Raw genomic sequence first — 12,533 nt, 5'->3', positions numbered from 1 at the left:
CACACATACAGCATATATTTTGAAAATATTGACATGTATTTATATTAATATAAATTATATTATATAAAATATATATTTAATATATAAACAAAACATGTTTCTTAAATATATACATGCATATGTGTATTTATATATAGATAATAAATATACACAGTACACACACATTTATTATATAAACAAAAACTTTTATTTTGGATGTGATTAATTGTTTGACGCTCTATTGTTATTATTATTTTATTTTTTATTTGTTTGTTCCGAGTCTGTAGGCGGCGCTAAAACGTTTCCATAATTCAGAACACGAGAAAGTGAAGAAGATCGCGTAACAGGAAGTGCTTGTGTGTTTGGAGACGTCAACACTTCCTCGAGCAGCTCTCATCATTTCCATCTCATTTATGAGCTGTTTCATGAGGCAGCGGCGGGGAAATTATCATTAAGCTCTGTAGGCATTAATTTGTGGACAGATTGGGGTTCATGTTTGATGAAGATGGCTGCAGCAAGCGACGAGAGTCCTAACAGAAGCACTGAAGATAAAACATCCTCCCGAAGACAGAATGAAGGTGAGAAACAGCATTTCATTTATTGTTTAAACGTCTGACAGCTTAAGGACTCGATGGTTAAGTCAACTCACACGTTGGAAAATTAATAATGGTAACCATAGTTACCACCCAGATTCCCTAGTCACCTGTAATAAAGAAGTACTTTGATATTACCATGTTTATTGGACGTATATCGTGGTAACGTTTGATGTAAATAATGGCACTGAGGTAAGTATCATGGCATTCTTTAAAGCAGTGGAGCCCAACCCTGATCAAACACACCTGAACCAACTAATTAGGATCTGAAGGAGCACTTGATAATTAAAGACAGGTGTGTGTGATCAGGGTTGGAGCTGAACCCTACAGGAAGACAGATCTCCAGGAACAGGGTTGGCCGCCACTGCTTTAATTAAAGTATTAAATACCATGGTTCATGAGTATGGCAATCTTTCAAGTATTCAGCAAAGTAAAACACAATGATTCTCTTTTAAAGTTTGTGTCAGATTATGATTGTACAGTAGCAACAATAACATTTGTAACAATTCTGGAGTTTTGTTTTTGAAAAAAAAAAGTCATAGTACTACAGATTTTATGCATATAACGTTACTATAGTATTTTTTTTTTAGTTCTATGCAAATAGCATGAAAAATGGCAGTCTTTCAATACTATAGTGTGTATCAAAGTACCGTGGTATTGGTTATGGATTACTACGGGACATTTTTTGGAAGGTTAGTTTTGGTGTAGAGCCCAAATAATGAAAGCTATTATTAATGGAAGCTAGAATCAGGAGCTAAATACAACATATTTATGATATTGCAAAGGAAAACTAATTTTGACTTCAAAAAATAGTCATTTACCTTGAGAAAGTTGCACATCTGTTCACTGCATTATATAGTTTTCTGAACAAATATTAACATTTGTATTTTTATTATGTAAAATAAAATGAGTTAACAGTGGACATTTGTACAGCCTTTATTAATCTAGTTTAGCTTTTGTTAAGGTTAGTTCTGTGTTAATTTCTACATAGTTTTTACATCTCAAGATGTAGAAGTTAACCATTTATTGTGAACAAATATGAATGAACAAGCACGATATTATATTTATAAATCAACAATCTAGCTTAATAAATGCTGTAAAACTATACATTGTTAGTTCATACCTAATACATTAGCTAAATTGCACCAGACTTTATTCACCGGTTTTATTCTGCTGTGTATGTGTAAAACATCTCTAGGACTTCCGTTGGAAATTAAATAAACTGAAAGATTTTGTCCTGCTCATTGTCATCTTGCAGACAGGAGCTCTTTTCCCTTGTCAGATGGGTTTTGACAGTGTGGCACTTCTCTCAGTCCATCTGCAGTTATCACATTCTTTACAGAAGAAAAGACATCAGCGCACTATAAACCAGCAAAGCAAGTTTATAAGTTTCACAATTCCTGTTCATCATGTCTATAGTGTCCACAGGCTGTCTCGAGAAACTTGAGCTCAAATTACCTTTTTGTTATACATATTCTCTCTAATAATAACACCATGGTGAATAATTATTTGTTTTGTATATTTGGTGAGATTTATATCTTTGATTTTGTTTTCTAACCTTCTAATGTTAATATAAGATAATGTGGTTTTGGCTGTTTGTTACCTAGTTTGCCAGTGAACTGCGTTTAGCTAATAAATGAACTAAGAAAAGGGTTTGGTGAAAGAATGAAGTGTCTGTTAGCAGGGTGGTGCCACTGGTTTGAGCAAACATTCGCCCACTGTCGACGTGTGTAGGTGTGTCCTAACTGAAAATACAAACTAAACATTGACTAGCCTCATTCAGAAAAGTGAAATGCTGCCATTATACTAACGTCAGTGTTGAGATCCATTAATTCAGCCTCCAGTTATTCCGGTTTCACACTGTCAGTAAAAAAGCTAGTTTGAGCTAAAAGTTGACTAAAAGATTGTGTCTCTTGCAGTCAATAGGAAGTTGAAGTACATCAGTTTGGCGATTCTGGTGATCCAGAATGCATCGCTCATCCTCAGCATCCGTTACGTGAGGACGTTGCCGGGAGATCATTTCTACACCACATCAGCCGTGGTGCTGGCAGAAGTTCTTAAAGTGTTCACCTGTCTGGTCATCATCCTGGTAGAGAAGAGAGGTGCGTTCACTGGAATCATATTGTGGCATGTTACGTGCAGCCTGTGACTTAATGTGCATTATGTTCAAAGATTAATGTCTTATCTTACAATACTATCAATACTATCTCTAATCTTATCTTACAATACTAATACTTACAATACATGGGGTGGTGATGGCGCAGTGGAAAAGACACATGCCTTTGGTGTGAGAGACCCGGGTTCGAATCCACTGTGAGACACCAATGTGTCCCTGAGCAAGACACTTAACCCCTAGTTGCTCCAGAGGCGTGCGACCTCTGACATATATAGCAATTGTAAGTCGCTTTGGATAAAAGCGTCAGCTAAATGAATAAATGTACTATTAGTGTTGTATTTGTACACTGTATACATTTATTATGTTTTAAAATGCATTTTAAAAGAAATGTCAAGTGCCTAAACACTAATCTATATAGATATTTTTATGTAAGAAATTAGTATTATTTATATTTCAAGATTCAAGAGTTTTATTTGTCACATACACAATTATACAGATTATAACCAGCAGTGAAATGTAGGTCAGGTCCGCTCCAAGGACAGTGCAATTATAAAGTATACAAATATTAAGAAGAAAAGTAGAAGAAATTAAATAAAATAATAAAATAAAATAAAAGATAAGATAAAAAATATAAATATAAATGTGCAGGTCAGTATGTTGTTGACTTAAATGGTAATAAGAGGAATGTGCAAAAATAATGTGCAAAAAAGTTGTACAGGGTATTTAAATAGCAGCAATATGAGGTAGAGAAAAATTATGAATAGCTTATTGATATGGTGATAAAAATGATAGAAATAATGATTTCATTAGCCTGATCAAAAGTGACAGTAAATATATTTATAATGTTAAAGATTTCCATTTCAAATAAACACTGAATGCTTGAATTTTCTATAGATCAAAAAATCCTGGGAAAAAAATGCAATAATATTAAGCAGCACAACTGTTCTCAACATTGATAATAATAAGAAATCTTTCTTAATCATTAAATCATTTTATTAGTATGATTTCTGAAGGATCATGTGACACTGAAGACTGGAGTAATGATGCTGAAAATTCAGCTTTACGTGACAGAAATAAATGACATTTTTAAATAAATTCAAATAAAAATAATTATTTTAGTTAGCGCATTTTGATTTTTTTTCACAATTTTACGGTTTATACTCTGTTTTCGATCAAATGAATGCAGCCTTGGTGAGCATAAGATACAAAACCATTAAAAAATCTATGGACCCTCATGAGCGCTAGAGTATGTAATAACAATACTACTATTATTAGTACTACTAATAATTTATATAATTGTTTTTTAATTACTACATTTATTAGTTGTAGTAGTATTGCAGCAATGTGTCTGGTGATAACGTGTCCTTTCTTATTTTTTGTAAATGCAGGTAATGTGAAGTCCTTTGTATGGTTGTTGTATGACTCTATAGTCGTACAGTATTTGGACACACTGAAGTTAGCAGTTCCATCGCTCATCTACACTTTACAGAACAACCTGCAGTATGTGGCCATTTCTAATTTACCAGCAGCCACTTTCCAGGTGAGACTGCTCCACAGTTTGTTTATGCCCTTCCTTCACCTCTCTCTCCTGAGAGATTCACTACTTTTCACTTCAAACATCCCCAATTGTAGATTTTTGTAACGCTTTAAGTCTGCTTATAATGTTAAAGTTTCTTACACCAAAAGATTTGTAATATAGTATTACACAACTACTTTCTATTCTTTCTCTGATTAAACAGCCACTGCAGCCAAGTAGTTTTAAAATGTTTTATGTAAGAATTCAAATGCATGAGAATTCTTGTTAAAAGGCATTTTTATTTTAGAATGTTATTGTATATTTTATTTATGATATTATAGTACTCATTAAAATATTGAAATGCATTCATATTTTCAGTTTATTTAAAGTGTTACTTAATTTGTTTTGTGAGTTAGCTTTTTTTAAACTTCTATATGTGACCCTGGACCACAAAGCCAGTCATAAGCAGCACGGGTATATTTGTAGGAATAGCCAACAATACATTGCATGGGTCAAAATTACCAATTTTTCTTTTATGCCAAAAATCATTAGTATATTAAGTAAAGATCATGTTCCATGAAGATATTTTGTAAATTTCCTACCATAAATATATCAAAACTTAATTTGATTAGTAATGCATAGCTAAGAACTAGTGATTTTCTCAGTATTTCGATTTTTTTTGCACCCTCAGATTCCAGATTTTCAAATAGGTGTATCTCAGCCAGACGTTGTCCTAACAAACCATACATAAATGGAAAGCTTATTTATTAAGCTTTCAGATGATATATTAATCTCAATTTAAAAAAATTGACCCTTATGACTGGTTTGGTGGTCACATATAGCTTTAATTTTATTTCACTTTAATAATGTTTTATTTTAACTTTATTTCAATTACTGAAAACATTTTAGTTAACATGAATATCAGCACTTTCTATGCTACTTTTTTTACTAAAATAAACAGGGCAAAGTTGTTTTTATCACTTATTTATATGCACCAATGTAACTGTGCATAGTAATGAATGTTCATATATGCAGTATCTGCATATTGTTGATTCAGAGTTTTAAATCAATTAATGGAACAGATTCATAGAAATGAATGAAATTTTCCATGTACCACTTTCTCTTTCTTTTCTGCAGGTCACATATCAGCTGAAGATCTTGACCACAGCATTGTTTTCAGTGCTCATGCTGCGCAAGAGTCTGTCTAAAATCCAGTGGATCTCTCTAGTGCTGCTGTTTGCCGGTGTGGCGATCGTCCAGGTCGACCAGGAGAGTGGGAAACAGAAGGAGGCTCTGACCAGCACCAACCAGAACTACTTCAAGGGCCTGGTGTCCGTGATAATCTCTTGCCTATCCTCCGGGTTTGCAGGCGTGTACTTTGAGAAGATCTTAAAGGGCAGCTCTGCCTCGGTGTGGATGAGAAACATCCAGCTCGGGATCTTTGGGACTGTTTTGGGTCTCCTCGGCATGTGGTGGAACGACGGCGCCGCCATCGCAGAGAAAGGCTTCCTGTTCGGCTACACGCCCATGGTGTGGGGCGTCATCTTCAACCAGGCCTTCGGCGGCCTCCTGGTAGCCGTTGTCGTAAAATACGCGGACAACATTCTCAAAGGCTTCGCCACCTCTTTTTCCATCATCGTGTCCACGATCACGTCCATCTACCTCTTCGGCTTCCACGTGGACCTGATCTTCACGCTGGGTGCAGGATTGGTCATAGGAGCCGTCTATATGTACAGTCTCCCCAAACCAAACACCAGCACTCCCAGCACATCTTCATCTAGTAACAGCAAAGGAGGAGACTCAGAGCTGGAAGCTTTCCTCCCAAAGTCAGTGCTGGTGAAATGAAATCTGTGTCCCCTTCCATTAATCACTCTTTACCTCTCTCGGTGGAAGTCCTAACTCTCCTCTTTCTCGTTTCTCTCTGCTGCTGTGGGTTTGGGTGCTTCTGTGAAGATTTAACCATCTGGTTCAGACTAGGTCGTTCATGAACATGGCCGTCGGCACTTAATTCATTTGGAAAGCACAAACCAGAGAGATGTAGATTTAGGTTTTGGGGTTTTCAGTTTTTCTTTTTTTTTAATACCAAAAACAAGCTGTGGCATTTTTCACCTTCGTAGGCATATCTCTCTCAAACGTCTTCACCTCCCTTCTCTGTTTGCCTTAAACAGCTTTTTCCTATTAGACAGCTCAATCTTGGGGAAGCAGACGAGAACCTAATTGCCAGGCTACTGCTGTGCAGAGGAACATTGGGCTGGATTGACTTGAAAACTAATGGGTGAATCAAACAAAACCTAGGCTATAACTTCTACTTCAAAATGCAGAGAAAAAAAATTAAAGCCTATTAAGTACCAATACAAATGTTTGCATTGTGAAATTTAAGCACATTTATCTCCCAGATTTGTATTAATGCAATGCAAATAAATAAATACAAATTAACTTGCATTGTGAAAATAAAAAAAAACAAATTAAATTCAGTACAAATCTACTATCATGACATACAAATACTCTTATTTCAATAAAATATAATCTTTTGTTTTTTAATGGTAATAAGAATCCAGGAATACAATGTGCTTATTTGCGTTGAAAATGGTGCAAAAATCTTAATGGTCCACAAAACAGGCTTAAACTTTTTATTAACTTTAAAATACCGGTTTTGTCAGATTCACTCACAGCTGCTTCTACACGCTACAAGTTCTTTGCCAAAAATCATTGTTAACTGTGTAAATCGAGACAAAGAAAAATAATGATTGAGAAAAGCTGTGTGAATGTCTGCTGTGTTTCTACTTAAAACATGGCAGTACCTATAAAGTTTGTACAGTGGCAAAGAGCTTGATTCGTGCGTGTCTGTTGCAGTAATGTGGCACTTTGTTGCCGGCGTGTGGAGTTTGGGCCCAATCTGAGTGATTTTGGGCTGATATAGTAATAGTAGAGGTGTCGGATAAAGGGATGCTTTTAAATCAGCTTGCAGGGACTTATAAGTTACATTCATCTCAAACATTTATCTCTGCCAGTCATCCTTTTACCCATAATGCAATGTGTTAAGAGATGCCATCCTCAAAAGTCTGAAAATGGCTACGAATTGACATTGAGCTTCATTCAAATATTGAATTCAACTGCAGAACTAGTTAAATATTTGACAGGCAATCACTTAACACATTGTGTCCATGTGGATTCTTGCTTTGCCACCCTTGTCTTTGGCATTTTCGGCTCGCAGCTCTTTTCTGTGATGGAAATTGACTAACCTGGTCATTTTCTAACCAAATGGCACCTTAATGAAGGTTGTTTTCATTGTATGCGTGTGTCTCTGCGTGAGGGGGACTAGTTTTGCTTAACCAACAAATGGTTAATGCTGTGCCTTTCTCAATCAACTTGTGACTGAATGGTAACTATAAAATGTTAATATAGTTCTTACACTGTACATAATATCAAAATACTATATCATCTTTTTATGATGCAAAAAATTAATCGAGATTTGTGGATTTATCTTATGTTATGTATTGTACAAACATTTTTGTGCACACATTTGATACAAATATGCCAAAACTGTTCTCAGTAAATCCCCACACACCTCAATAGCACGTCCTGGTGCAAAATGAATGTTTTATTTTCTGTTTTTGCAGTCGTAAATATGCTCACCAGAGCACATGTTGTATTTGGTGACCAACAGCGGGTGATGGATCATACGTTAGAATTTGGGGAAGTATATGGTTGTGGTTTGGTAAAGAGGTTTTGTTAGGATTCATGTAATATCAAAAGGACTGGCTTAAGTGCTGCTTGATTGCTAAATGATGAATTTAGTCTGTAGATTTTAATTCTTCATTGTTTTGGATGAAGAAACGTGGCACGCAGTGATTCAGTTTACTTTGTTTACTTTTTTTCTTTTTTTTTTATTACATTTTTTTTAAAGTCAACATGAAATGAAAATGACTCTTTTTTTCTTTTTATTACATGATGCTGTGCACATTATGGGACTTTGTAATGTTTTATCTAAATGTAACAATTTGCCCATATTCAAAAGTATATTAAAATAGGTAATGCAGAAATTTAATGGCTGTTAATGTACTGATATTATGACTATAACTGGAAATAATAAATATAAAATATCCCTTTTTAAACTGGTAGCCAAAACTTTTTTTAAAAGGCTGCATTTATTTGTTTAAGATTCAGTAAATAGTACTGTAGTAGTGTAAAATATTACAGTTTAAAATAACTTTTTCCTATTTGAATATATTTTAAAATGTAATTTATTCCTGTTATGCAAAGCTGAATTTCATACATCATTACTCATTACAATTTCTTCTTATAAATGTTGAAAACAGTTGTGCTGCTTAATATTTTTTATGAAAACCGTGATACGCAACCACTCAAAATATTGGGACAAGTATGATAAAAAAAAAAAAGGATAGAAAAAAAAAATTAATAATTGTATTTCAATTTTTTTTTTTAAATAAATGCAGCCTTGGTGAGGATAAGAAGCAACTTTTAAAAACACATTTAAAAATCATAATTATTCCAAACGTTAGCTCACTTCACACAATCAAATCAGTACCTATGGTATATACATGTATGATATCATTTAATGTTAAAAAGCTAAAAAGAGTTGTAAATAGCATTTCATGTTGACTTTACTTCACAAATTGTAATGTAGTTGGTTCCCTGCAGCTCTAAAGCTGAAAGCCTAGATCTTAAACTCCATCATTGAGTTGTTTTCAGAGACTCTTTCAGAAACTAATGAGCCGAGAGTGGCCTCAGGCAGCTAAAGTGATTGTGGTTATATATATGTTATAAGTGTGTCTGTGTATGTTTGGGTATGAGAGAATTTACCACAAGCCATTTTCTGACACTAAACACTTGTGCGTGATGCTGAACATGTAAATTTTTCATATTTGTTCATGAGAGATTATTATGATGGTAACTCAGAACCTGTTCTGAGCCGTGGCCCTTAAAGAAAAATCATATTTATTTTGAGTGAATCACAATGAAACAAGTACAATGTGAACTGAAAAATCTGTCTTTGTTTTCTTTTGGCTCATTGGTGAAAAGATCTGATTCGAAATACTTGAGCTGAAAGTGATCGCGTGTACAAAAATGTCCAGTTGAGATTTCTGTTTAAGTTTTGTGTTCTTGACAACTGTTAACACTTCCTGATTGCAGAAAGACTGCAGAGATTTCATCATCACAGATAAATCAAGGACGGCCTCTGTTAAGCCTTGTCTCTGGCACTATGATCTATGTTGTAAATAGTCTGAGAAGAGTTAAAGGACAGCCCCTGGTGGCTTATTTCTTATAACTGGCCTCTTTCTTGAGGCTGATAATAAACATCAAATACAGAATAGAGTTTCTGTTTCTTATATGAGCCTCAGAAGTGAATCTTTCTTGTGTGTGCATGTGTAGATATGTCACATTTCACACCAAAGCAATAAATAAATTAAAAAAGAAATGCAGGTTTTGCATAAAGAGCATGAAGGCAATAATTTCTCCTATATTTTCAGTGCTGTGAGAATAATATATCTGGATTTTTCACTGGGGTTTTTGAGTTTATTTTTTGTCATTCCTGTGTTAGTTATTCTTATTTCTGTAATATAGTAATTTACACGCTAATTATATATATATATATATATATATATATATATATATATATATATATATATATATATATATATATATATTTAAATTAGCCTAAATTAAATGCAGTGATGCACAAGCAAAACAATGATTCATACATTTTAATAATTAATCTTAATATAAATAATGAGAGTCTGTTAATCATAAATGTATTCATCATGATTTGCTGACTGAGCCTTTTATACATCAAACTACCTAAAAAACACCGTAAAATCAGCTTTCAAACATGAAAAGCTGTTGTTTCAGGGCACATGCTGACATAATGCAACCAGAACAGGTTATCAGAGGTGATTTTGCTCAAAGCCTGCATGAGAATACTAACCACTAACTGAACTCTTGTACCTTTTATATAAATAAACTGCATGGCTAAAAGTGAGGAAACACCACACCCACATGCTTGTTAAACTTTTAATTCCATGAACATTGTAATTAATTAGGATGTCAATTCTTTCTGGGAAGGCCTTCAACTATTAATTTAAAGGAATAGTTCACCCCAAAATGAAAATTTGCTGAATATTTACTCCGCATCAGGTCATCCAAGATGTAGATGAGTTTATTTCTTCATCAGAACAGATTTGGAGAAATTTAGCATTAAATCACTTGCTCACCAATGGATCCTCTGCAGTGAATGGGTGCCGTCAGAACGAGAGTCCAAACAGCTGATAAAAACATCACAATATGTAAATAATTCTGTTATTAGAATTAGTTTCCAGGATTTATATACTATTAAATCGCGAATACAGAGAGAGCGCGCGGAAGACGGAGAAGCATCACGGAGGATTAAGGACACTTTCAAGTGAATTTAGTCATTTAGTCATTGTTTGTTGTTTTATTTTGCAGTATTTTGTTTTTGACTTTGTTGTTTGGCACCTGGTTGGAAAGGAGAACAAGGTAGTCAAGAACATTTACGCACTCTGTATACATGTATCATGTCTCTACACCTGTTTCATGTGTTTGTTATATTTACAAGTAATTTTATGTTGTTTAGGGTGAATGTTAGTTTTAATTTCGTAATTTTGATGCTATAAGGTCGATCGTTTGTTTTATTTTTATGAGAATTCATTACAATTTCCAATATTGTTTATTCATCTGTTCTAGCTCTTACGGTGTTGTGAAGTCTATAAGGACAATAAACACAGTAAGGAAGACCGTACAACATCAGTGCACGAGTTAAACCCTTTATTCTTCAACCGGGCTGTTACACCATAATCCACACCACCACTCCGGTCCATCACTTAATGTTTTGTGAAGTGAAAACCTGCATGTTGTGATGTTTCTATCAGCTGTTTACTTCCATTCTGACGGCACCCATTACTCATATTGACTTTTTTGGGCTTGTTAATGATGGTTTTAGTTCTGTTAAAGGTGCACATACTTGTGTTGTGAGAATATAAAATGCAAGCAAAACTCAGAAATACATTTCCCAATGAGCAATGTGAGATTGCTGGGTATGTTTTACAACATATTTACCTCTGTATATAATATTCAAGAATGCCATGACTTGTGTGTAAAAACAAGCATTGTGACAGACAAATACACATAATGTGAACTAATCCATATATGTAGAGAAATATATAACACTAAATTGCATATTCTTGCTTTGTTTTCATTTAACCGCACAATTAATATGTCGTTTCTTTCTCTCTTCTGTCACTTTTAGTCCCAAGGCTCCAGCGAAGAAGAAAGGAAATTGAAGAAACATGATAAATGAGAAAAGATGATGAGAACACACTGTGCCTACAGGTCCTACACTCCTGCCCCATTTCCAAAGGAAAAGATGAGGGTTATATTTCAAGCGCCTGATTATGGTCACAATATTAAACTCTGTTATGAATGATGGTACTTCTAAACTAAACTGTGCTGACTTACTTTATGGAACCTCATATTTAAGCTGATACCTCACTATTGTTATACATTTGATTTTGCTATTGACTGACGGTATAATACTAATGTAAACAGATTTTGTGTGCTAGAACTGGAAAAATGAATGGCAATCCTCATCATACTTGGAATTCAATACAGTATTGCTTTTTTAATGCTTTAATATTGCCTTGTGCGTTTTGTAGTGCCTTATGCATTTCAACAGTTTTATGTGAGACAGAGTATCACATACACTTTTAAAGATCAAGCCGACTTTATTTTCTCCAAAGTGCACTTTCAGATTTAAACTCTATTTTTTATGTTATAGTTGTCAATAACAAGAGTCCAACTCTTTAGATTACATCAACTGCATTTCTGACCTAAACACATTGTGTATGGATAGTCAATGTGCTTTTTTTTGGATGATTTTGGTTTTAATACCTATATTTTTAATGGCTGCGCAGCAGTGAAATGTGAAAAGCAGTGGGCTCTTAAACAAATACTTGCCTTATGTCACTATTCAAGGGAGCAGATCTAAAACTAAACTAAATGTTTAATCATTTCAAATCATGACTAATTAGTATGGTTATATGTATATATGGAATAAACATTGTTTTGAATGTGATTTGCCTAGTTGATGTTATTATTACACAAATATGATCTATAATCGATTTTGGGGGGTTTAACCAATTTTCCACATATTATTCTCAATCGAAAAATGAATGGACAATTATTTATATTTGAATTTAATTGTTTTAAATTATTTATTTTACTTGAATTGTTAATCTATATTATATTTCATTCATTTCACGGAGACTTTTACGCTAGCATTTCGACGCCGGAA

At 34.0% G+C, this 12,533-nt stretch overlaps 1 protein-coding gene across 1 annotated transcript; it reads left to right on the top strand.

The window, feature by feature from the left end:
- The first annotated feature begins 318 nt into the window (after positions 1-318).
- Positions 319-12,313, top strand: LOC306848933 (UDP-galactose translocator-like). The gene is made up of 5 exons (XM_079383722.1): positions 319-557; positions 2,492-2,674; positions 4,077-4,228; positions 5,342-6,030; positions 11,490-12,313. Exons 1-5 carry the CDS (start codon positions 479-481, stop codon positions 11,521-11,523), a joined length of 1,137 nt encoding a protein of 378 aa, XP_079239848.1. The 5' UTR covers positions 319-478; the 3' UTR covers positions 11,524-12,313.
- Positions 12,314-12,533: the final 220 nt, after the last annotated feature.

This window comes from Barbus barbus (genome assembly GCF_936440315.1).
Source record: "Barbus barbus genome assembly, chromosome: 29".
Classification (NCBI taxonomy): Eukaryota; Metazoa; Chordata; class Actinopteri; order Cypriniformes; family Cyprinidae; genus Barbus; species Barbus barbus.
This window is presented reverse-complemented; position numbering and strand designations above follow the sequence as displayed.

Excerpts from the sequence above, each read along its gene's own strand:
- LOC306848933 (XM_079383722.1), top strand. The coding sequence starts at position 479 with ATGAAGATGGCTGCAGCAAGCGACGAGAGTCCTAACAGAAGCACTGAA. Across the intron at positions 558-2,491 it reads CTCCCGAAGACAGAATGAAG|TCAATAGGAAGTTGAAGTAC; the intron begins GTGAGAAACAGC and ends TGTCTCTTGCAG. Across the intron at positions 2,675-4,076 it reads CATCCTGGTAGAGAAGAGAG|GTAATGTGAAGTCCTTTGTA; the intron begins GTGCGTTCACTG and ends TTGTAAATGCAG.